The sequence below is a fragment of the Athene cunicularia genome (assembly GCF_003259725.1).
Source record: "Athene cunicularia isolate RWA chromosome 3 unlocalized genomic scaffold, athCun1 chr3_part1, whole genome shotgun sequence".
In the NCBI taxonomy this organism is placed as follows: domain Eukaryota; kingdom Metazoa; phylum Chordata; class Aves; order Strigiformes; family Strigidae; genus Athene; species Athene cunicularia.
This window is the reverse complement of record NW_020799097.1, coordinates 59,315,206-59,341,671: the sequence shown is the minus strand read 5'-3', so window position 1 is coordinate 59,341,671 and position 26,466 is coordinate 59,315,206. Positions and strand designations below refer to the sequence as shown.

Here is a 26,466-nt window from a genome sequence, read left to right as displayed (position 1 = left end):
GATGAGAAGACCTGGAGTCCATTTGGTCCCTTTGAAGTGTATGCAAATATTCACAATTACAGGGATCAAAAGAGGACAGAACCTCACCATGCCCATGGGTGACATGAATTTGTACTTGAACTTAAACCAGCAATTCTCAGTAGTCTATACCTGTCACTTCTTGTTCCTTCTGAAATTGTGACTGACTTACTGGTATGGTAGGAAACATTTCTATTCTTCCATTGTCTCATACTTCAGTGGTGTGAACTGTGATATGGCAAAAAATTGGGGTGGGGAGGAGCTTTTGGTCACACTTTGAAGTTGTTTTATTACAAATTACATATATTCTTCTGGTACTAAAGTGTTTCAATTTAAAATCAGCAAAATTTTATTATGCTTGTTGCTTTATTTGTTACATTCAGATTATGTGTTTGTTATTAAATATTTTTATATTGTATTAAATAGTTCTATGCTTTTCTTGACTTCTGATCTTTATAAAGTGTGTTGTCTGACTGTATTGCTCTGCATTATGGTTGTATTTTAACTTTAAAATTATAATTTAGCTAAAAATTGGCTCTGCACTACTTTCTTTAAGTTACAGTACAGGGGGAAAAAAAAAAACCCAATCAGAAGAATGCTTCTTTTGTGGAGGGGTTGGTTGTTTGGTGTGAGGTGGGTTGTTTTTGTTTTGTTTTGTTTTGGTTTTTTTCTGTATATATAGTGACAAGTAATGCAAGCATCGGGACACACATTGCCTGCTGAAAAAATTCACACTTACTCTCCTGGCCTTAAAAAACAAAACAAAACAACCTCCAAACATGAAATTCTTCAAATGTTTCTTTCTCCCATGAGGTTTTCATTGTCAGATGAATTTATAGTATGAATTTTAACTTAACTGATACTTTTTAGAATCTTATCGTGCTACCACCTTTTTTTCCTTTCACTAACAAACTACCCCTTTTTAGTTAATGGCATACCAAAAAGTGAATACTTTGTCATATACACATTTTTGTGAATACACTAGCAAAAGATGACTGTAAAGATGTTGTGAAAACATGAGCATGTAATATCTGCACAAGTTTTAGCTGAATGTATAAATGCCTTCTCTAGCTTGAAAAAGAGAAGCTAGTGTAAGACTTTTTTTCCCCTAGGAATGGGGGTACAGAATGTACTGTAGTCCACTGAACAGTGAATCATAAAATGCAGCATCTTTTCCAGAGTCTAGTTTGATTGCAGCCTCAGTTACTAAGCTCTCAAGTGCTGTTTAAGGAAAAAAGTTACAAGGGGGTTTATATATATGTGGTTGACAATTGCTGAGAAAACTACTGCGTGTATATCTTTTAACTTTATCACATCAGGACTATATCTGCATCATTAACTCATTCTTAAAGGTGTGTACAGCTGTTTCCTCACAGAGACCCATAAATGCTTTGCACAGCTGTTTCCTCACAGAGGCGTATATGCTTTGCTGTGCTGGGCAATACTCCTGACTAATGGAGTCCATCAGTGATTTAATGATGTAGGAGTGAGTACGGTGATGGGCAGCACAAACCTATAGATTTTAGGCTACTTATAACAATGCACATTCAGGATGTGATTTCTTCAGATTTCTTCGCTACTGATTTTAGTATTAGTCCTCCTGTTACTCTTTCTGTCTTGTTCTCTTCAATATAATATCCCTCCCTCTCTCACTCCTTAATTCTTAGTGTCTCATTTTTGCCCTCTGAGATAGTTTAGCTTCATTGTTACATCAGTCAGTTATGGCTTTATTTTGTTCTACATCTCATATGTTTTTCTCATACTCTGTAAAATGTGTTGGTCCAAAGACTGATAGAGGTCAGTATCTTTTCTCCAAATGCCCTTATTTTATATGCTTTTCTAGTCTCTGGGAAATCTGTACATATGCTTTCCCAAAATACACCCCCAGTAATTATAGCAGCTGTAGCATACTGTGGCAAGGAGTCCCATGGCTTAACACTGTGGCGTTTAATTTGATCCTGACACCCCATAGCTTCATTTGAAGCCTTGTAATGTTTTCACATGCACAAAACAAAGTGTTTAATCTCTATTCTCTTCATGTCACTAAGGATGCACCTGTCCTATTTTCTGTGTCATCTCTGGCTGCAAATTCCTTGTCTTTTAAGTTATTACTTTAAACATCTTATGATAATTTTTATTGGATGTTCTCTAAGTCTTTTTAATTTCTGCTATAACCCTTAGGAGATGGAAAACCAGAACTACAAATAATGTCTGGATCCAGCTTAGAATGTTGCAAAGAAATGTTCTGTATTCTTTTATAAATTTCTTATAAATTCTAACTTCTGAATTATTTTTAACGACTATTTAGCATCAAGCAGGTGATTTTATTTCATAAAATATCTAATTCAGCCTTAAAATCTTAAGACCTGGGTGGTAAATACCTGCTTGGAGACTATTACTGGTACCCTGTCAGTGCCTACCAGGAGTTTTCAGCCATAGTTTTTCTTTACTTTTGGGCAATGTATAAGAAAGGGATACATTTTCACTTGTGTGCTGAAATTGTAAGATTGTAGGAATCATGTTTCTCTCTTCTACGTACTTCGCTTTGGGGAATATGTCTTCAGGACATGGACAAATGATTGGCTCCAAAATGCTACAACTTCATTGCACAGCCTAAAGTAGGATGCATCTAACCTTCACGATTATCTGTTACACCATTTCACAGAGCCACCCCAGTGAGTATATTTCTCCATTTAAAAAGTGGAGGGATTAAATACAACTTGAATCTGCTTGAAAAAATACTATAATACAGCTAAGCATTCTTGTAATAGTTACTTTTATTGAAAGTAAAGTGCAGATTTGCAGATAAAAATACAAGTTTCAAGTCCTTGAGTTCAGCTCCCTGGGGAGTAACAAAATAACATTTCCTTTGTTAAAGTGCAGTAGAAATACAATTCTGATGGTAAATATTTCTACCTTAAAACAGTGGATTCTTGCTAGAGCTTTACACACCTATTGCAATTTGTCTGGAAGAGAGTATTTTTAATTGCACAAATAAAGGTAATTTTGATGGCTTATCAGTAAACTTTGTCCAGAATGCTGTGATAACCTGTGTTTCTTCATCAGAGGTCTTACTGAGGACTAATTATGATGAGAAAATACATGCACAATTTATACATTAAATAAGTTCAACACTAAGCAGTGATTTATGTACAATATGTAAAGGAAGAAATGGAGTTGTTAGTATCTTCTTTTTCTGTATGTGTGCTCTGAGTCTGTTAAATAGCTTTGCTGTCAGATGACACTATCCTAATGAGATCTACCTAAAATATTTTCCTGATAGTCTATGAAATATTTTGATAAGTCTTGCTTTGTTGAAGAATGAAGTAACAACTAATGCAGAGTAGCATGTAAAATGAGTCATCCGTTTGATGTTAATTTGACTATGTAGGGCTCCTTTAACAAAAAACTTCGATTTGTAAGGCTAAAGAGGACAGGTAAAAGACATATCAGAAAGAAATATAAATCTCTGGTTTTGTGTATTTGCTGCTCTTAGCTTGTTTAGTATTAAAAGTTTTCATGTAATTCTGGGTTTCATCTCAGCTGTTCTCTGATACTCTATAGTCCATGTTTAAGCATGATATTGCAGAGGGCAATGTTATACTTGTCTGTGATTGAATAAAAGGTGATAAAACATGTAAGAATGTGCAGAGCTTTGCTTTGATACTGGAGAAAAGGTGAAGTATTACTGAGAAAAATTCAAGAAGAGACAGTATTTTGATAGGAGATAATACTTGGGCTAGAAGGAGAACACAGGGAAGGACAAGGCTGGTCAGTCTAACCTTGATCCTGGAAAGGTGATAGAAACCTTCACTATGTTTTCGAAATGCATTTACATTGTTCTTCTTTGTAGCCTTCCTTTCATGAGAATATCGGTAGATTGCATGAAAAGCTATGCAAGATATTAAAATGCTTATGACTATTGTCTTACTATAAAATGGGAAACTAGAGCAGTAACTGCACTTCTGATAGAAAAAGATTTGACTTTCAGTTTAGTAGTGCCTGTGTGTGTGAAGATATATTTTTGGTCTCAGTGTTGCAGGTTACCTCTCTCATTCACGTGCCTGAGTTCTGTGATTCACCGCTAGCTTAATTCTTCATGTGCTTTGATGTAATTTCTTGAAAGATCTCTTCTGAGAGGTCCTTGTCATCCTCCTGTGACTCTGGATTTATACCATGACTGAACTCTTCAATCATCTCTCCACCTTCTTGGACTTATCTCCTTCTGTGGCTTCAGAAATGACCTTTTGTAACAGCTTCTGTCATTTTTGACATCAGAGCTTTTTCCATTTCCTTGCATTTAATTTGATCTTCCTTTTTACATGACCATTTAAAATTTTAGGCACAGTCCTGTGCTCACCTTCCCCTAGGAAGTCCTCAGCTTTTGTGTTGGCCATATTCCTCTTGAGCTCTTTGCCCCCCTGTTCCTTGAGCTCCTTTTGTAGTTTTGTCTGTATAATTTATGCACTCTTCTATCATTTCCTAATTTGTTTGTCTGGCTTTTACACTGATGCTGTGGTAACTTCTGATTGTTTGTTGTCCTCAAATGAGATTCCTTTTTATTTTTATATGGTTGCTCCTGCTCTCCTGCTGGAAACTCCTAACTTTCATCTGTTGAATTTGATACCAGATATCAAAAGAAATGTTTTTTAGAGCAAACTATAAATAACCTGTTTTTTTTTCCCTGTCACCTTGTTTTATGGTTAAACTGTCAAAGTTGCAATAGGGTGGCTAGTTTAGTTGTTAGAGCTGCTTTTGTGGTTGAATTCCTGATGTCATTAGTAGACATTAAAGTTGAGCTATAAATTTTTTTTCTTCCAAGTCCTTCTTTCAGCTTTTTTTTTTTTTTTTTTCCCCCCTTGGAGAGTATGTTACCAAATAAGCTAGCACTCTGAATCTATAGAAAATTTTGTGATTTAATGTAATGGTTGTAGGGTTCTCTTCATTCAGCACTCCTACTGAGTTTAATCGTATTCTTATCCATTAACTTTTAACAACATGTTGTGAGAACATTTAGGAGAAATGCCAGAGAGTGTGATATCTACATTAAGATTTTCTATAAATAAGCACTAACACTGTCTTGGAAAAAGGTGTTATTTTCAGAAGCAGCATTGTAGGACCACATATCCGTAAATAAGCAAAGTGATTAATTTCATGTTGGAGCTCTCAATTGTGTCCTTGAAGTCATAGAATTTGCTTGCTGGTTTTTTAGTTACTATTGGTATAGTCATGAAAATATTTATTAATCTCAAGTACATGATTCCTCCCCATACCTCTGCCAGTTATTTGTATTCAAATGGCCAACAGTGCAATTGGTCAAAAGCCTTCTTAGTGCACTGAAGGAATGTTAAATCTTGCAGCCTATGAGCTGAAATATGACATAGCTTTGATGTTTTGTGGATGTGTATTAATGAAGATCTGTTAATAATTTCATCAAACTGTTGTATCTCTTCATGGTTTCAGAAATACTTTGTGAGCTGAAATGGAAATTGTTTTGGTATTTTCAGTTATATAAAGTAATCCACGTATGCGGCTCTAATTACTTTCTGTTGCCTTGCCCATGGCAAGGAAGGATGAAGAAAACATGAAAAAGACATTAAGCAACTGTGACTCTTCACAGCTACCTGTTGTCATCTCTCCAGTAAAGAACAGAAAATCTCCCTTTCCCTGGGGAACAGGAGGAAATTTAAAGACACTTCTGTTGAGATTAGATTTTGTTTATTTTGGAAAGTGAAGGACAGATAGTGTAATAGAGATTGATCTTCTCTCTGCTTCATCTCTTTTCTTTTTCCATTCTGTTCACCGCTGGTAAAGCGTGGAAGAGTTTTCTGTTGCCCATCAATCGGAAGCTTTTTGAAATTGGAGATGAAGAAGCCTTTTCCAGGCCTGGTATATAAAAAAGGAACCTAATTTAATAAAAAAATTAATAAATAGCATGGCTATGTGGTAGACCACTTCAACTTCATACTCTCCTAAAACTTGGGTTTAGGATAAATGCTGAGATTAATAACGAGATCTTTCCTTGAGGATTACAGGAAAGGATGCCCACATAAGGCTTCCTGCGGTCTTGGTAACTTGTATGTAATAATTTTCAAGTTCCCTGCCTTCCTTTTAAAATAAGCTACTATGTTTTATTAATAATAAATATGGAAGCCAGATACAAAATCATGTTATGTCTAGATTGGACTTGATTATGACCTTTTTGTCCTTCACCCCCACTCCTTTATATTGGTTATGGTATTACTTTAAGGCTATTAGGAGGTGGGATTATTTCTTAATGTCAAAGTGATTTATAGTGGTTTTGTCCACTTCCTTTTCTGGAAAGTTTATATTTATAGGGGTATTTAGGTTATTTGACTGTTGTAACAGCACCAACAAAAGCCCTATAATGAAAAAAAAAAAATGCTAACTTGGGAATATGACCAGTTATTTCTTATTTAGCTGTTGGTGTTTACACTCCATTGGTGCTTTTGGGTGAGACTTGGAGTTCCATGTTCAAGTTAATAAGCTAAGAGGATGATTAAAACATACTGATAGTGGGAACAAGGTTTGTAGGTTATTGAGTTTGCTTGTCTTTTATTGTTCTTAAGTGTAATGAGTCATGTTTGTGTAATGAATTCTAGTATTACAAAATAGTATACCATTACAGAGAAGATAAATATTCTTAGTATTTGGCATGACTTTTCCCTGTAGTGAAGGAGATTCTGTCATTTTCCATAAGTGCTGCCGTTTTCATGGTTATTTTTTAAAAAAATAAATAATGCCTCTGACTTTCTCCCTTTTGAGATGCCATAGGTTAATTAAGGTTGAGTTACATTTCAGTAGGTAATACTGAACATAAGCATTTTAACATAAGTCATTAAAATTTATTTTCAAACTGCATTAACAACAATTCATAGTATATCCTTAATAGGTGTCTGAATGCTCTGCAATCAGTGTGTTTTAAATGCTCATAACAGAAATAATGTAGTGCCTTTAGAAGGTGAAAACATCCTGTGCTTCAAGGCATGCTGTGAAAGAAACAGGTAAATTAGCATGGCAGGTGGGTGATTTTAAAAGCAGAACCTGTTTCTGGATATATGACTGACAAGAGACCTGCAATAGCACCTTTATATTCTTCAAGCATTGAATTCACCAATCAGTGTGAGGAAAAAAATTAAGTTTTCACAGGACTTTTACTTGACATCCCAGATAAACATAATTTTTTACTGGGTTCTTACCATGGAGCTATCTACTTTGATAGATTTAGAGTTAGTCATTATGCTTTTACAGCAGGTGGTAGAGAAAAATAAAAGCATGCTGTTGAATAAAAGGAGCAGATTGTTCCAACTAGTCATTTGAGCTGGATGAGAAAAGGGTATTTAATTCCTGGTGTGACATCTTTGTACATATGAGCCCCAAAGAAAGCATTGGTAACTGAGCCCTGTGTAAGGGAAAAGTTGTCATGATGGAAGTTTGTTGTGTACCTGTAGTATAACCGTTCTCTCATGCTGGATTTTTTTTTTCTCCTGTATTGTTGATTTGCTTGCTCTTAGTTGATATGTTCCTGGGGTTTTAACCTTGAAATTGAAGAGCGTGAAATTTAAAACGTTACTATTGTATTTTACTAAATGTTCAAGGATCACCTCTTCCAAGCTCAGGAGCGATGCAGAGGAAGTCAGGTAAGACTGCCAGGAGGCCTGCATGGGTAAACAAGGAGCTCCTGGACAAGCCCAGACATAACAAGGAAGCCTGCAAAGGGTGGAAGCAAGGACAGGTAGCCTGGGATCAGGTTAGGAAGGCCAAAGCCTTGACAGAATTAAATCTGGCCAGAGACATGAAGGGCAATGAAAAAAGCTTTTACAAATACGTTGGTGATAAAAGGAAGACCGGGGAAAATATGGGCCCTCTCCATAAGGAAAAGGGAGACTTGGTCACATGGGATGTGGAGAAGGCTGAGGTACTCAATGGCTTATTTGACTCAGTCTTCACCAGCAAGTGCTCCAGCCACACTGCCCAAGACACAGAACACAGAGGTGGGGACTGGGAGAAGTGAGAACTGTCACTGTAAGAGATCAAGTTTGAGACCATCTAAGGAACCTGGAGGTGCGTAAGTCCATGGGACCTGATGTGATGCATTCGAGGGTCCTGAGGGAACTGGTGGATGAAGTGGCTAAGCCACCATCCATCGTATTTGAGAAGTCGTGACAGTCTGGGGAAGTTCCTGCTGACTGGAAAAGGGGAAGCATAACCCCCATTTTAAAAAATGGAGAACTACAGTCAGTCTCACCTCTGTGCCCAGCAAGATCATGAAGTGAATCCTTCTGGAACCTATGCTAGAGCATATGGAAAATAAGGAGGTGATTGGTGACAGCCAACATGGCTGCACTAAGGGCAAATCATGACTGACAGACTTGGTGGTCTTCTACGACAAGGTTACAGTGCTGGTGGATGAGAAGAGAGCAACTGGCATCATCTATCTGGACTTGTGCAAAGTATTTGACGCAGTCCCACACGACATCCCTGTCTCTAAATTGATTGGATGGTCTCACTCAAAAGTTGAGGTCAACAGCTCTGTGCCCAAATGGAGAGTGGTGACGAGTGCCATTCCTCAGGGGTCAGTGTTGGGACTGGCGCTGTTTAGCATCTTTGTTGGTGACAGTGGGTTGAGTGCACCCTCAGCAAGTTTACCACAACACCAAGCTGTGTGGAGCAGTCGACACGCTGGAGGGAAGGGATGTGCTATCTAGAGGGACCTTGACAGGCTGCAGAGGTGGGTCTGTGCAAACCTCATGAAGTTCAACAAGGCCAAGTGCAAGGTCCTGTGCATGGGTCAGGGCAATGCCAAGCACAAATACAGGCTGGGCAATGAGCGAATTGAGAGCAGCCCTGGGGAGAGAAGGACTTGGGGTATTAGTGAATGGAAAACTGACTATGAGCCAGCAATGTGTGCTCAAAGTTCAGAAGGCCAACCGTACCCTGGGCTGCATCAAAACAAGTGTGGCCAACAGGTCCAGGGAAGTTATTCTTCCAATCTACTCTGCTCTCATAAGACCGCACCTGGAGAACTGTGTTCAGCTCTGGGGCCCCCAATGTAAAAATAACACGGACTTGCTTGAGTGAGTATAGAGGAGGCCACAAAGATCATCAGGGAGCTAGAGCACCTCCCTTATGAGGACAGGCCGAGAGAGTTGGGGCTGTTCAGCCTGGAGAAGTCTCCAGGGAGACCTCATAGTGGCCTTCCAGTACTTAAAGGGAGCCTACAGGAAAGATGGGGAGAGATGCTTTATCAGGAAGTATAGGGATAGGATGAGGAGTAATGGTTTTAAACTGAAAGAGGGTAGATGTAAGGAAGAAATTCTTTCCTGTGAGGGTGTTGAGATACTGGAACATGTTGCCCAGAGAAGTTGTGGCTGCTCCTTCCTTGGCAGTGTTCCAGGCCAGGTTGTTCAGGGCTTTGAGCAGCCTGGGCTAGTGGAAGGTGTCCCTGCCCATGGCAGGGGGGTTTGGAACTAGATGATCTTTAAGGTTTCTTCTAACCCAAACCATTCTGTCATTCTATGATTTTGCGTAGCACCAGAAGGAATTGAATGCAAGAGCAGATCTTAAAAATGAACTGTAAAGTTGTGTTCTTTTGACTGTCCTTCTATAGATGCCATTCTATGGCTGAAGGAAATCCTTTGCAATGCTGATACATTATAGAAATAGGTAATGAAGAATACTTTTAAAAGTAGTTTGTTTCAGAAACAGTACCTAATCAGTCCAGTTTCCCTTCTCTCTACCCCTGCCTCATATCCAGGAGACACAGTTTTCTTTCATTGCTTTCCCTTATTAGTTTCTGAAACTTAGTGTCAGATTTTGGTGACAATGTACTTGGGAGTTCTAGCAGACAGATATTATTGTTATAGGAGACTTAAAAATAAGTGCTTCCTTCCTTTTGTTGCATGTAATTCGTTATACTTTTAAAATTTATTTTTAATTCTGTAGAAAGTGTGACATAAGACAAGTTGTTGGATTTAGAAAAGTGAATGCCAGCCATTTCCTTCTCCTATATTGATGCTAAAGGTAATATTTTTTTTGTAAAGATGGTATAAAGACCAATAAATGTGTTATTCTTCATCAGCTAGTTTTATCAATAGGTATTTAATTTATTGCAATTTAGTAGTTTTTTGAACATTTTGAATTGATTTTTTACTATTGCTTTTCTGACTGAATATTAAAGGGCACTGTAGTTGTTAAGGGCTAATTAAATACGAAAGCTAATGTACAGAATTTTTAGGTGGTATGTGGGAATAGTGCCTTTTAGCTAGAAGTCAGTAATCTCCACTATAGCATCCCTATAATGCCACTCTTAATAAATGTCATGGGTATCTTAAATTTCATGTAATATTGGTGGCAAACGACTGTTTCTACTCAAAATAGTAAAAGTGACATCATCTCTAGGAATTGTAATGAGAACATTGGGATTAAGATAAAGATCATTAGTGCAGAATCTGAATTGGTTTTCCTTTCTGTCCTGAGCTGATGAGCTGGGTGGCCACCAAGTTGTAGTGGATGTCCATTTATCAGTGGGAGTTACTGACACATGCTTCTTTTAGTTTTAAGATTATTCATATTTTAATCTGGTGGGGAAAAAATCCATTCAGCTTTTCTTTCATGGGATGAAAAGATGTAGGATAAAATAAAATGAGAACAGTGTCAACATTGAGTGTTGCTGCTAAGGAGATATCACAGGAACATTTAAAAAAATGTAATTTCTCTTTAAATTCAAGCATCTTTAAATAGTTTATCAGTATATTGGTTTTGTGTGACAAGGTTTTGGTAGTGTGTGTGTGGGGGGGGGGGCTACAGGGGGAAGCTTTCCCTGTGTCCAACAGAGCCAGTGCCAGCTGACTCCAAGAGGGACCTGCTCCTGACCAGGGCCGAGCCCATCAGTGATGGTGGTAGCACCTCTGTGATAATGTATTTTAAACTGGGGAAAAAAAACTGCACAGCAGCAACTGTAGCTGGAGAGAGGAGTGAGAATATGTGAGAGAAACAGCTCTGCTGACATCAAGATCAGTGAAGAAGGAGGGGGAGGAGGTGCTCCAGGTGCCAGAGCAGAGGTTCCCCCGCAGCCCGCCGTGCAGCCCATGGGGAGGCAGCTGTGCCCTGCAGCCCACGGGGGTTGGCAGTGGAGCAGATCTCCGCCTGCAGCCCGGGGGGGGCCCCACGCTGGAGCAGGTGGATGTGCCCGGAGGAGCCTGTGACCCTGTGGGAAGCCCACGCTGGAGCAGGTTTGCTGGCAGGACCTGTGACCCTGTGGGGGACCCACGCTGGAGCAGTCTGTTCCTGAAGGGACTGAACCCCATGGGAGGGACCCACGCTGGAGCGTGGAGAAGAGTGTGCAGTGAAGAACTGCAGCCTGTGGGAAGAATTCATGTTGGAGAAGTTCCTGGAGGACTGTCCGCTGTAGGAGGGACCCACGCTGGAGCAGTAGAAGAGTGTGAGGAGTCCTCCCTCCTGAAGAGGAAGGAGCGTCAGAGACAACGTGTGATGAACTGACTGCAACCCTCAGGCCCCCCGTGCCTCTGGTGGGGAGGAGGTAGAGAAATAGGGAGTAAAGTTAAGCCTGGGAAGAAGGGAGGGGCAGGGGAAGGTGGAAGGTGTTTTAAGATTTGGGTTTATGTCTTGTTATCTTACTCTGATTTGATTGGTAATAAATTGATTTTCCCAAGTCGAGTCTGTTTTGCCCGTGATGGTAATTGCTGAACAATTTCCCTGTCCTTATCTTGATCCATGAGCCTTTTGTTATATTCTCTTCCCTGTCCAGCTGAGAACGGGAGTGATAGAGCAGCTTTGGTGGGCACCTGGCATCCAGCCAGGGTCAGTGCACCACAGCAGGTGATTTGTAAACCTTAACTATATAATCTTTATTAAATTTAGGTTAATCTTTGGGATTTTAAAGTTAATTTCAAGATTAAATTTAATATTTATGACCTTGTTACTTAGTGGAGCTTTAATTTCTTTTCTGGGAGTTCAGTGTGAGATATTCATATATTTCTTTTTATAATGAACATTTAAGATTATCTTTTATAAATGAAAGTGGACATGTAGTCAGGAAATTTTTATCAGGCTAGCATGATTTATCACTGATCTTTTAGAAGTATGTTGAAAAGGAATGTGTGAGCTTTCTAGGTCTGTTTAAGCTGAAGTTAATAACATAGTAAAGCTTATGGGAAAAGATAATACAATGAATTGTTGATTTTTTGTTTTTTATATTTTCTGTGGAATGTAAATGTTTCCCAAATACCTTCTCAGCAACTGATCAAATTGGATTGACCCAAAATACAATTAGCAGTTAGAGAAAATAACCATCCAGACTTAAAATTCCTTCTGTCTTCCTAGCTTACAATTCCAGCTCTTGCTAGGGTGTTTGTTTCTTATGGACTACCTGATTTTTCTTTTTGTTAAATTGCTTATTGATGCTGACTTGATGGCCGCTGCCACCACCACAAGTGTGGCAGGTCATGGCTCTGGTTGGTGCTGCCCCTCAGCACAATCTGCTGCTTGTCCCTGTCTGTCTCTTCTGGGCCACATCCCAATGGCAGCATTGTTTGAAGGGAGGAGATGCTCGCTGTGTTGTGTGCGAGTCTCTAAGCCCACCTCAGGCTGTTGAGGTTGGACTAGTCCGATGTATTTCTTTGATTGCTGCTGCTTCCACCACTTTTTCCTGAAGCATGATATTAGAAATCTAAGATAAACATAGAGGTACTGCAAGGTCCAAGAGCATTTGAATGTCAGCTCTGTGTGCTTCCAGCAGGGAGATAGAACAAAAGTGCATAAATCACTGTTTGTGGCATGGTGCGTATGTTGGTAGGTATGCGCAAATTTCAGTGGCAGGATAGTATTGAAGATAAATTGCAAGTTGTACATCAGATGTAGCTAAAGAAACGAGGCAGTGATACGTAATGGGACAGTGGTTGGTAGCGAAGTACCTTTTTATTGAGTTTTGGAGGAAGTTACAAATGGCTGAGTTTGAAATTTCTGACTTGTCATTTGTAGGATATTAGCAGACCTCTGTAAAAATGTTAGGCAACAAATATGAATGTATATTTGAGTTCGGCTGCTGAATCTCACTGGAATGTACTAAACACTTATCAAGCTGATCCACTTTTTTCCCTGAACAGTGCTTTTACATTAATGTGGAGAGTGGCCCAACAGCTGAGTTAGGGTGCTGCCAAATCCTGACCTATGATATACCTCTGTCAGATGTGGTTTTATGTTTGAGTGGTTAAAGACTGATTTAAAATGTATACAGTTTTGAACAAATGACTGGGAACAAAATATCACTGCAGGTTTCACCCACCCACCATCTCTTCTGGTGTTTTCCACAGAGCATGTTACACTAGGTTTGTCTCTTTGTACCCAGAGTTACCAAAATAGCACACGGGCAACTGACTACTAAAAGAGAGAAGGGGAGATCCAAACTCACTCATGTTTTAAGTCATCAGGAGTACTCTGCAGGGGGTTTAAAATGTTTAGTTTATATCGGATAAATATATTTATTTATATGTTATACCGGATAAATTGCTACAGCCTTGGCTTTTACTTTACTTGGCTTGAAATGTCGTGATATGTTGGTAAGAAGCCGTGCTGTGCTCCATAAGGAGAAGCCATTGGTTTAAGCAGTTGTTACAGGGTGGATTTTATAGTGGGTTGATAATCTGTGGTGATAATTTTTGTTCATGTGTATATGATAAATGGACACTTGCCTGTTTGTGGATGCAGCCGTGATGTGCTATGCACAGGGAGTTTTGGATTGCTTGCTGTGTATTAACAGGCATGTTGTTATTGCTAATCAGAACCCTGATAACTAAAATTAATAGTGAGCACAAAGATGAACAATTAAGGACATTCATCTTCCAAATGAGACTACACAATTCATTGGTAGTTTAAATTTATATACTGAGGGCACTTAAACCATTAAAAAGGGTAATGGGTGCCCTGCAGGCATGTGCTTCAAAGCCATATGTCATTTTGGTGCTGGGACAGCAGACAGTGATAACTTCCCTTTAAGGGAAACTGCTATTCATTTATCAATTAAATGTCGAAGAAAATGTACATTTTTGCTGTAGAGTGATCATAGCAGTGTATTGTAAGTTAAATCAAACCCCAAGATTTATGTTCTAAGACTTTCTGGCTTTATCATGATAGATGTTAATTAGAAAAGTGTCTCAGTGGTAATAGGGCATTGGAGTTGGGACTTTTAAAGGCATAAATTTTTTTTGATGCGCAAATACGTATCTTCTTGTGCCTTGCAGTCTTTTACAGTGACACTGATGTAGTAACCGACTTAGTACAGGGTGTAAAATGTTGGTACACTTTTGTTGATGTTGTGATGCTGTGCTTGTCATAGGGTAATATCTGAAAACGTTTTGCTAACATGGAGCTGAATATGAAGCTTTAAATTTTATGGTACAAGGATTTGGCAGAAATTTTGCTATAGTGTACAGTTTGGTTGGTTGGTTTTTTTTTGTTTTGTTTTGTTTTTTCCCCTGGTGTTTTTTCCCCTTGCCAGCCAAAACTTGTTAACAATAGGTTCTGGGTGTGCTTGGGAATGAGTATCTGTCAATGGTTTTTGGTGAAGTAGAATTAGCTAAAACTTGTTGTTGCCATTTATTCAAAATGACAAATACTTATGCAGAACTGTGGGAATTATTTGAGTTGTCTCAAATTGAAGATGAAACATAACATCAGTTTGGAACACAGTCTCGGTTTGCTGATGAAATTTAGTAAAATGCACTTCCCCTTCCCCAAATATGAACACTATTTTTGCAAACTCTGACTGTTACGTGACATTTGAATATTCCTTTTTGGGTAGGTAAAAAATATTTTTGTCCTCTATTTGGTGACATACATGCCCATTCCTCCTTTCCTTATTCTCTAGCCTGTCTTAGTTCCAGGCCGTGTATGTCTGGTACAGAGGGCAGAAATGAGCACAGGCTGTAGTTCTTCATGGTCTTCCATCTCCCCTTTCCCACCTCCAGCCTGTTCTCCTTCAGGGAGTCCTGTGGGCTGGTGAGAGCATGGCAGGCATGGGAGGGTGTTCACTGTTGATGCAGTGGTGGTGAATCATAATGACACCAGAACTTATCATAAGGGTTTTTTGTTTGTTCTTGGCACTTATAGTACTTGTCCCATATTTTGTAATCAAAAAGTTAGACAATGAGGCCAACACAAATGCTTCTGTTATTCTGCAGGTGTCTTCTTAACAATAGGTCTTGCCTTTTATTTTTGAGGAGGAGGAGTGAACTCGAGGACTGTGTGCCATGAATGGAGATAACAGATGCTGCAGAGTTGTATGCATCACATCTGTATTTTCTTACATTTAGGCTCTACTTTTTCTTCAGGCAGGCTCTTTTGATTCCTTTGTTTCTTCTTTCTTAAATCTTGATCTCTTTCTGTGATCATCATGTTTTCTTATCGCTTTTTGCCCAGCCTACTTAATTGCCTTGAGTGAATAATGTAAATAAAAAACTTAGTGAATGAGACCAGTCAGACATTATTTTGTTGTGTCTGTGTCATGTGTCCGTCCCGTCACTGCCCCCCCCCATCTTTTACGTTCCTCCTCATTTTCTTTCTTTTCTTTCTTCCTGTCACTTCTCACAACTTTGGTTGTAAGGTCTTCATATCCATTGTTTGTGTGACCCTGAAAAAGTGCCTTTAATTTGTGTTCTGTTATGCTAGACTGTTTTAATAAAGCAAGATTATCCAATTAATCCTGCAGCAATTACTTAATTTCTAAGTAATTTCAATTATTTTCTCTGACTGCTTTTGTTTTGTGCACAGTATTTATCCTTGTTGGTGTTTGGACTACTTATGCTTTCAGTTCATCAGAACTGTTGATTTACACCTTTAATTTTTGAGCCTAGTCCATTATTTTCTGTTTCCCCCTTGATTTAGATAGCCTGTTGCTTTTTGCCACACAGACATTGGACTGGGTTTCACTTGGACTGAGTGATTCTGCCTGTGACTTCCTGCTCTGACAGAAGGGGTTCTTGGGGGAAATAGGTTATGTGAAGCAGAGACTTTTTAAAAAGAGTGAGTAGAATGATGGATAAGCTGTTTGTGGTTTTTAGCTTTGCACAGGCAAGCCTGTGAACCCTGCAACAGGCTAAATGGGCTCCATATTTGTGGTGTGCCCAGGAGGGACACCTCTGCTTGACTCTTGGAAGAGCTCTGCTTTTAAATAAACTAATAACAACTCTTTCTTCCCTAGGGGGATGTACATTTGATGATGGTCCTGGACCCTGTGACTACCACCAAGACTTGTACGATGACTTCGATTGGGTGCATGTCAGTGCTCAAGAGCCTCACTATTTGCCACCTGAGATGCCTCAAGGTGAGAAACTCCACAGATACTGAAGGGATAAGCTTATTAAAAAACACAGAGCCTCACTGTATATGGCTTGAAGGCCGTACTCTGTGATCTCCACTTTAACCTTGATAATTGAGGTAATAAAAAGAAACAAAAGTAATAAATAGTCGTGGTACTTGAGAAACCTTCTTAGATCAAAATCCCCTCTAAAGGAGGGACATAGGGAAGGGAGAAAGGAAGCCATAACCTCTTCTTTATTCTGTGTGGAATTCCTGTTGACTAGCAGTGAAATTCTGCATCTTAAATGACAGCTAATGTATCGATTGAATTATTCACGTATGCATTAGAAGAAATGGTGAAAAAAAAGGATACATGCAGAAACCCATACACTGGTTCCTTTCCTCCCCTCCCCACAACTGCTCATCATCTGAAGGTAATCAGAAAAGCTTTGATTTATGGAAATATTGCTGTTGTTAATTACTATTTAGAACAGGTAATGAATAACTGAAGAGGTACAGCCTACATGACCTTGCCTGCTCACCTTTGATGAACAGCTTAATCGGCGCTTCCCAGACAGCATGATATGCCGAGAAAATGAAAGCATTTGAAATTCAGCTACATTTTCCAATTAATAATACATTAAGTAATTAATCATGCAGAGGAGGAGAAAAGGTCATGGCTATTTTATTTGTATCTAAAAGGTTTTGTGAAGTGAGGTACGTGTGAGGAAGGAGTGGGAAATGTTGCCACACAGAAGTAACCTAACCTCAGCACCATTCCTTCCCCTGCTTTTTATATATTGTTGTGCATTATTAATGGTGGTTAGTGTATGTAATTGTATTTAACTGCTAACTAGCTGGGTTCCCCCTACTTTGGAGTCACTGGTGTGAGCAACTGTTACTATGCCCATGTCTTACAAAATAGGTTAATTAAGGAAGATCCACACCTCATTTAATGGACTGCTTAGCACTTCAAGTTTGCATATGGAAGAATAAATTTAAGCCCTGAAGCCTTGACATTCATGATGGTCTTGTGTTAACAAATTCAAAAGAACATCTCCCCTAGGAAGGCCAAAATTAGTTACTTTGCAGTTTGTGTTTTCCAGTCTACATGGTTTGTTAAAATGGTTGGAGGTATGTTAATTGTGGTAGAAACACTATTTTGTAAAAAATTTCATATTCTCAGACCTTGGGCACACCTGGTATTGGAAGAACAGCAATTTGAGGAATTGTATTTTAAATTAATCTAAATGACACGATAGCGGCTTTGTGCTTCTCCCAAATAACATACCTGTTATCCTTACGTGGTTTTCAGAGTTAAATGACACAGGGCGCTCTGACTTTGGCAACTGACTTCTTTCTGTTCAGTTCTGCTGCAGACTGCAGACCCTCTTCTTCAAAGTGTAGCATCTGGAGGAAGTTCTTTTTTCACATCTGTATGTGAAATTGTGGCTGCTCAGTAAAATTTATCAGAATAAAGGAATGTTTCAGAGATAGTCCAAAACAGATACAGAAGAAGCTCTTATTTTTTTCCTTCCTCTGGTTTCAATTCTAGACAGCTTTTTAAAAGTCTGATGTTTGGTAATTGAGATCCAGACTAAAAGTGAGCAGCCTTATCTGATGAACTGCCCTTCGGAATCTGAAGACTGTGAACTTCTTAAGATCTGTGCTGTATCTAAATACTTAAGCTCTTTTGTGTTTGAAATAGCATGATTTTAAATTAAGTCTAAGAATATAACACAGTTTTAAAATGAGTGCTAAATTGGTGAGTCTGCGGGAAGTGGAGCAGCAAGAGGTTCAAGGGAAAAGCAGAAGGGAAGTAACTATGCAATCATCTGCCATGCAGTTTTTTAACATTGCTGACCCTGTCTGATTGCTATTGAAATTGTAGGTTAGAAAGCAGTCCACTGCTCGTGAAGAAGTTATCCAAGTAGAGTAAGATGTGGTAATGAAGGTATAGGTAAAATTAAACTACTGCTGTTTTCACTTTGAAAAATGCTGGGTTTTCTAACCTGTAGAAGCCAGGGATCTCCTAGGAATCAGTCACCTCACTTTTTCCTGCTCAGTCAGAGAATGAGAGAAGGGGTACCCAGAAAAACGGAGCAGCACAGAAGCTGAAGTGCTAGGGTAGGGACTGTTTTCTCTCCATCTCTTCTTCTGAGGCTCTGTAATCCTTCAGCTACACACAAAGCTGCTTAATGCATGTATTGACGTTCTCTCAGTGGAGTGTACGTTCTCCTGTTGTAGTGTTTGAAGCCCTTGTCTCTTACATGTCTTTGGAATCCAGTACAGCTTTGTCCTGGAAGGAGCACTGTTTTACCAGTATGTTAAGATAATATCCTTACACTGAGTATGCAGCTTTCAGGGTTCTAACTTTACCTGATTCACCCAGAAGCATTGTAGCCATAAAGGCTTATAAACAATTTTCAAATGTCAATTTTTAGTCTTCAGTTGCTCAGAAAGTCTTATTTATTAAAAAAAAAAAAAAAAAAAAAAAAAAGAGAGAGAGAGAAAAGGACACATACAAAACAGGAAAAGGGAAAAATTTGACAAATTACTTCATGTTTTACTTCTGATTCAAGGGAGGGGTTTAACTCAGTGTTCTGTTTTGGAGAAGGATAAATCATGGGAAACTTCAGACCTAATGGTACATGCTTCAGAGTGCTATACAAATGTGAAAACTTGTCCTAATGGAAAGCAGATATAGCAATAGTAAACATTATTGGTAAGACAACTGTAATTACCTCTGAGTAATTAGTGCAACCAGAATTTTTTTACAGTGACCTACATTGTATTTCTCAAATAATGAGTGGAGGCAAAAGCCACTTATCGTCTGTTATGGGAAAAATAAATGCAGTACATAATTATTAATTTTGAAGTAAAGTGAACACTAAGAGTAGGTGCTTGTGTACAGCTTTAAATACCAACTTGTAAATTGCTTGAACTGCAGCTTACATGATAAAACCTTTGGATTACTTACTGAAACATTGGAAAACACCTGATGTCCAACATCAGGTTTCTAAGAGCATATAAAAGCGACTGTGCTAGATGAAGCTAAAGGTCTTCTGGTTTTGAGAGTAGCTGTTAGCAGCTGCCTAGGGAAGAATGTGGAGGTAGGACGGATAAGTGCTGATCATGCTCTGAATGTTCTCCCAGTTTCCAGCTGTTTGGCATTTAGGAATATTCTGCGCTAGAAATGGTCTTTATTTGTGATGTTCTTAATGAATTCACAATTTTGCGCTCTCAGCATTGTCTTACTGTGTGTGGGATCCTTGCAGCCTTCTAGTATCTACTATGTCCTACAAGAGTGACAGCTTTTGTTACAAATCATGGGAAGATGCATCTCTTCTTACTTGTTTTGAACTTGTACGTGACTTCCATTTGATACATGTTGGCCTTTTCAGCAAGCAAAGCTGATTCCTAATGACCACCTTCAACCCATTCAGTTTTTAAATACCTTTTATATAAAATACACACCTTTCTCCTTACATCGTTCCAGGTTGAATGGTCCAAAACAATTGAGTTGTTCCTTATGTAGAAATGGCTTCACAACTGTGAATTTGCACTTTGTGTGAGGCAAGGTTGGTAACCTAAGTGTTACATTTTTGTAGAGATGGTGACAAAGATGAAGTCAGAGCATTTACCTGATGGTCTTTGTACCTTTGAAGAAAGGCATATTCTATATGTTGAAGCAAACCCTTTAGAGCATGCATTATGTTCTTAGGTGTATGATTTTTATATATTATACTATGCAAGATAGGAATTGGAGAATGCTATTAAGATAAAATCCAATTTTGGCTGTGGATTTTTTTCAATTATTTTAGGGGACTATTCATTTTGTGTGGGTAACTTCGTTTTGCAGGTGACAAAGTAAATAATAGTGCTTTCTTATATCACTGAGGATATGCAAAGGGGTGATTTTTATCCATATTGATCATACATTTACAGATGTTTTTACCCTTAGATAGAAAAGATAGTTTATTTACCCTGTTTGGTTTGCTAGTTAAAAGCAGCATTATTCTGAGGTTATGCAGGGTCAGGGCATGAGAGCCTATAATGGGCTGTGTGACAGGTCTTAATGAAGGGCTTTTTTAAATGTAAGAGCTATTACACTCCTGGATACAAATGCAATTTGAAGAATATCTAAATTACAGTGGACAGTAGTGAGGTGCTGAGATGGACATCTTGTTTCCGATCTCAGATGGATAATGTTCCTGGATTGGATGTGTGCTAATATTTTTTAATTAGTTTTCTAGAAATCTGAGGAAAATAGATTAACAGTAGTAGGGTAAGTCCTTAGTTGCACTTGTCATCCAGCATGACTAAAGGAGAACAGTTTAAATCTCTAAAGACGTTCTTCAGTATTAGTGTTTTGCAAATGCAAACTTTATTCTTTACAGTTAAGAGTATAGGAGAAATTAGGTTTTTACTTTGCAGAAATTACATATGACATACTACGTTGCATGTTGCCCTGTTTTAAAGAATAGAAATTCGCTACTCTGAAAAAAAGGAAAAGAAACACAACAGTCCCGAAAAGTAAAAGATTACATATTTTGGTTTAGGCTGATGTTTTGGGGTCCCCAGTGGAAGACGGCACAGTTATTTCAGAATGGAGAACGTACATTGTGAAAGGCAATGGAGATGGAAGGAAGTGTGTTGACAAGTAATCTTAGACCACACTTCCATGGTAATTTCTTTTATATTGGTTTTAGGCAGAATGTCTCTGGCTACTTATTCCCATGTCCTGTCATTCCGAGAGGCATTATCATATTGCTGCCTCCTCCTAGTGTCTTCTGATGTGCATGTGATTGTGAACTGGTGTGGATTGCAAATAATGATGGGGGTTGGGGGAGTACTATGCAACATGTGTTGGCTTGTTAAGCCAGTTCATTGTGCAGCTGTAAAAAGAGTTGTTACTTTGGTGCAGCCAATGAAGACCATGGGAGCTGGTGGTGTGAGTGGGTACAGGTGTTGTATAAACCTCTGGGGTGCATAAAAGAAATATGAAAATTACACCCTTAGACTTGTGTGCAACTTTAACTTTCCCGTAAAGTAGCATAGAGTATTTGTTGTGATCTGGAAGGTCAGTTGTGTGCTATATAAGTTCTGCCTTGTACAGAAAGGAAATAGCTTTTGTGTCACCTGTGTGACTCAAAATTAATTTCAGCCCAGGACTAACGTAAGTGTTTGTGAAGTGTATAGATGAGAGAGGGGAGCTAGAAGGTCATGAAATTTGTATTTTAATATACATCTCATATGAATGTGACTGAGGAAGGAAAGCTGCAATGTAGAGGTCATCATATGAGACTTTTGGCCTTTTACTTCTCTTAAACCTGAATTTTTCTCCTCTAGAAATGAAACCACCAACCCATGAATAAATTATGTGGATATGTATGGGTATAGTCAGACAGAAGTTAACCAGGAAGCAGTGTCTGGCAAAAGCTGGGTATTTCTTGAGGCATTGGCAGGACAAAAGCTTAGCAAGCAGCAGGAGAGCCCTCACCATGTCCTGGGTTACTAAGCTTTTCCACAGAGATCCTGCACCACACATTATGTTCCAGCTTGCTGTTTTGCGCTACAGAAGGATGAAGTTCAAACAGAATACTTTCTGGGTCTCTTTATTTTAATAGATAAAATAAGAAAGTTTACCAACCACAGAGTGGTTGAGAACTGACTTTTCAAGGTTTTGCTGCTGTATGGCTCGCACTGCCAGCTTAAAGGTAATAGATCAGAGAAACTATGCACAAGGGAATTTATTGACTAGTCCATGGATTGGCAAATGCAATTCAGGAAGGTAGTGGTTTTCAAGTTTGATCGTTGAAAGCTTATCTGGGTCATTACATGATGAAATAATTTGCAAAAGCTTGGATCTGTGTTTGAGGCTCTTAAGAAATTCTGGTTGTTTCTCCTTTTGCATGTGATGGGATAGATATCTTTTATGTAAGGTGACTAAGAGAATTTCTTTTTTCCGTAGATACTTCAGTATTCATACACTCCTTGGCCCTAAAAGCTGACTGATAAATTGCTTCCTGTTTAACTTGTCAATATACTACAGAGCTGAATTTATTTGGAATACTTTCTTGATTGCAAAAAACATTTACTATTCTTATTTCATAAGCCTTGTGGTTGGTTTCTTGTCTGTATTATTTGTTAGTATCTTCTTTAATAGGAAGAAGCCTTCCTTGTTAGAGCAGTGCAATTAGTGTCTACCTGAACACCTGTAAACATCCTGATCCCATTTGGCTCGCTGAGTACAGTGCATTAATCAATCTATTGACTAATTCCAAGGATTCCCTGTTGTTCTCAAGCACACTTCACTAAAGCAGAGAAGGCTTTATAGTTAATGCAGTGTAGCGCTTTTGTACATGTAGAAAAGCCACTTTTTTAATTGGGAAATTTAGGCATGGGATTAATAGAAGTAAGGTTTTTGTAGTAATAGAAATGACTTTCACATGAGTAACATCTATGTGTTAGTTTTTCATTCATTGAGACAGATGGATTTCTTCTGTTTCATTTGGGTGGTGAAAGACAACATTTAAAAAGGATTACTTGCTGTATTTGCACAAAATATACCTCACCTTGAAGGCCAGCTGCTATACCTGATCATGTAGAGTAATATTTGTTTGGTTGGTTGTGCTTTTTTTCTTTCTTTAAACTTATAATACTGTTTTGTTCAGCCATTGTTCAACCTCTCCCATGCAATATGGATTTCCAAAAAAACCTCATTTGTTCTTGAATAGCTTATCATTTTACTGGCTAGTGTGGGTCAAATGAGTTTGTTTTACTGATATCAATTACATCTTAGAATATCTGTCAGATTGTTATTTTAAGTGTAGCATAACCAAACTCCAGTGAAAGCTGCATAAAATGCTGCCTTCTGAGAAACTGTTTCTTCTCTTTCTTCGTTTCTTCTTTTTTCACTTGTTCAGCATATTAGTTTATTACTCTGAATCTGGAGTAATAAATTAAAGCAAGGTGAGAAATCTGCTTGCTATAGAGGTCCAAAGTAGGAGGTTAATCTTGGGCACATCTACCTTTGCCATGCTGGTACCATCAGAGCATTCATAATGGTGTTCTTGCTTGTGATGCAGCCTTCTGTTGCATGGTGCAGCTTTCTAGCTTCCGATGTCTGTATCGTGAGATGTTCAGATGGTATTGGCCATCACTGCAGCACTTTTGGGGGAAGGGGAGTGACCAATTTTTGTCAGCTCTTGCCATTGTTTGTCAGGAGCCCGGTCTGTAAGTGGAAACATTTCATTGCTTATATGAACTCAGCTGCTGCTTGGGGAACTGAATGTCAGTAAGAGGCATTACCTGAAGCTGCTATTTTGTTAGCATTGTGAAGGGTGAACAAAAAGCAAAATGGTACTGTGCTAGCCTTTCGGAGTTGCAGGGAAAACAAGGTTTGAATAGCACCTTGGTAGCTTGGAAGGTATTCCAGATTGAGTCATTTAGTGTTCAGAGTGTGCAAGGCTGGAAGCTTGCACACTGAGGACTAGTGCTTGTTTGATTTCTCACTGCTTCCCTGCATTGAAAAGAGTAAATCAGCCCTGCTTTTCAGTACTGCATCTGCCTGTTGTGCTGTTGTCCTACCATGATTTTAACTCAGCCTGCTTGTGAGTGTGTATGTTATATATGTATATACAGGTTTTTTTTCCCTGTCCTGAAGATAACTCTAGTTTGCCTTGCCTTCAAATTTTCTGGCTATCTTAGGGTGTATTGGAGGGCCAGACCTGAGCTAAGGTACTGCTGCTTCTCATGTGGCTTTGTTTGGCTCAGAGCATGGGCACAGCTCGCAGCGTTCCTGCCCACAGAGCATGGCATGGGGTCAGCACATCTGGTGACTTTGTACCCTCTGTCACCCTTTGGCTGGACCCTTTCACAGAAAAGAGAAAAAGCAGACAACCAGTGTATGTGAACTTATTTTATATTTACATGGTTGCTTCAATTTGCTGTAAGTGTAGGTGGCTTTCCCTTCCCGTCTGCTCTGTTCTTTAGCTTTGACATTTCTGTAGGTTGCCCTGACTGGAAACCTTATTGCTCTGCTTTTCACTCCCACTCACGTGGGTGCAATTTTTAGCAGTCCAATGAATGCCAGGTTCAAGCAACAGTATAACTACAGACTGTCCTGTAGGAAGTGTAGGAGAAGCCAGGTTAGAAGTAGGGGGGGAAAAGTAAAATAATTTTACTACTTAAAAGAGTGAAAATAAAAACAAGGCCTGGGAACTATTTGGGTGAGGAAGTGAAGGAAAAACACCATGGTGTATGAAAAGGGATGGTGTTCAGGCAAGATGAAAAGAAGCCCTATAATAGAGTGAGTAACATACAGTAGTTGCTAATGCAGTTTAGTATTTCTGTGGTCAAGGTGCTGTGGTAATCCTTTGTGCATGGATGTCTTGACAGAATATCTCCCTTTCCCTGTGCTAACTTCCCACTTTTGTCACATCAGAAACGAAGCCTCTTAGTGGAAGTGAAGCTGTGAGATACTTTGAATTCACTACAGAGTAAGGGCATTCCCAATCCCACTTTTAACAAAGGACCTATTACACAACTGGAATCTGTTATCTGAATTACCGACATATCTATAATCTGAGCAGTGACAATCCCAACAGAAGCAGCAATGCTTGTAAAAGCAGACAAAAAGCCTTAAAGTAAGATAAGGTGAAATTCAGGAAGCCACATAATAGCAAGAAAACAAAGGGAAGTGATGCTCTCCTCCACATTTTTTCATGTACAGTGCCTGAAATTTTCCTGTCTGCTTAAATATTGATTTCTGAGCTCTAACCCTTTTGCTGCTCAGTATGGAATTTATGTTCCCTTGTTGTGCTTTTGCTGCAAGTCCATGCTGATGCAGCAGTCATTGATGTTTGTCAATAGTGACTAAAGCTTTGGTAGTAATAAAACTGTATTTTACAGAACAGATTTTGAGTCAACTGAGAAGATGCAAATTTTTTTCTTAGGTTGTGGTGAACTAATGAAATGACTGTATTCAGAAAAGAATAAGATTTTAAATTTGGGCATTTCTGTCATTGCTTGTATAGATACTTGTTCAAATTGCTGTTATCAAGCTAATTATGATTAGTAAGGCTTTTTTATCGCCCCCCTATTTTTTTTCTCCTCCATCCTTGCTTATTTTTTTGCTCCCTTTGCTGCTTATTTTTTAAATTATTATTATTATTTTGCTCCCTTTCCCACCTTTATATGCAGAGATACTTTGAAAAGGCAAATCTGTTGTATTGGGGGTGGGGTGTCACACACACCTCATTTGCAAGTATGTAGGCTTTGAAGAGGCAATTGTTTAGGTGGATATATTAGGGAAGGAACAGGTTTACACTGAGTATGTTTCAGTTGTGTTGATTTGCCTCATATGTGATGTTTGTGTTTGTTTCTGAATCCTGCTTAATTGTTAGCATGGGTAATGTTGCTGCCACAGATACAGTGACATCCAAAGCTGTCTTCATTTCTTGCCATCTCCTCCTGGACTTTAATAGCCTCCTTTAAATATGTTTAATGTAGATTTTAGAATACTATTCAGACATTAAATCCATGAAGAACATGACCCACTGGAAGAAAATACTATACTTCTGAAATGCAGTGCATTTCTTCAATTCCAAAATATGTTGCTTCTGTCCAAAGGTGGGTGGATTTTAATCAGATTTAAACTGTAGTTAAAATTAGCAAGCAAGAAAACTTTAATTAGATCATACATTTTTTTACTTTGGTTTGCATTTTACATAGTGTCTATTTTGGAGAAGAAAAAAAAAGTAATTTTTTTTTTCCTTTTTGTACCCTCCTTCCTAAAGGACTCTTGTCTCCTTTAAGAAGCCATTCACCAGAGCTGTCAGCCATGTCACAAGTTTAGATGGCCTACCTATCAAAAGTTATGTGATGCTCTGCTGAAGGCTTCTTTGTTAAGAAGGTGAGTTTTCCTGGAGATGTTTGAAACCCCAAACTACTTTCCTGAGGGAGTTACAAGTAGGGAGGGCTAGCGTAGTGCTTGCATCTATCCAGAGGGAGATGATGGGTGTTTTACAGGGCAGCCTGTGTGTGATTTGGGAAAAGATATGCACCTCTTCCCCTCCCCTCTTTTCTGTTTGTAACTTGAAGCAT

General features: G+C 38.8%; 1 protein-coding gene across 7 annotated transcripts in view; it reads left to right on the top strand.

The window, feature by feature from the left end:
• The first annotated feature begins 16,258 nt into the window (after positions 1–16,258).
• PTPRK (protein tyrosine phosphatase, receptor type K) overlaps positions 16,259–26,466 on the top strand; it is a 321,847-nt gene continuing 311,639 nt past the window's right edge. For all 7 annotated transcript variants that reach the window (XM_026845144.1, XM_026845149.1, XM_026845148.1 and 4 more), the window contains exon 1: positions 16,259–16,381. In XM_026845144.1, coding sequence (XP_026700945.1) covers positions 16,372–16,381 — 10 coding nt within the window. In that variant the 5' untranslated portion in view covers positions 16,259–16,371. The remainder of the gene's footprint in view (positions 16,382–26,466) is intronic.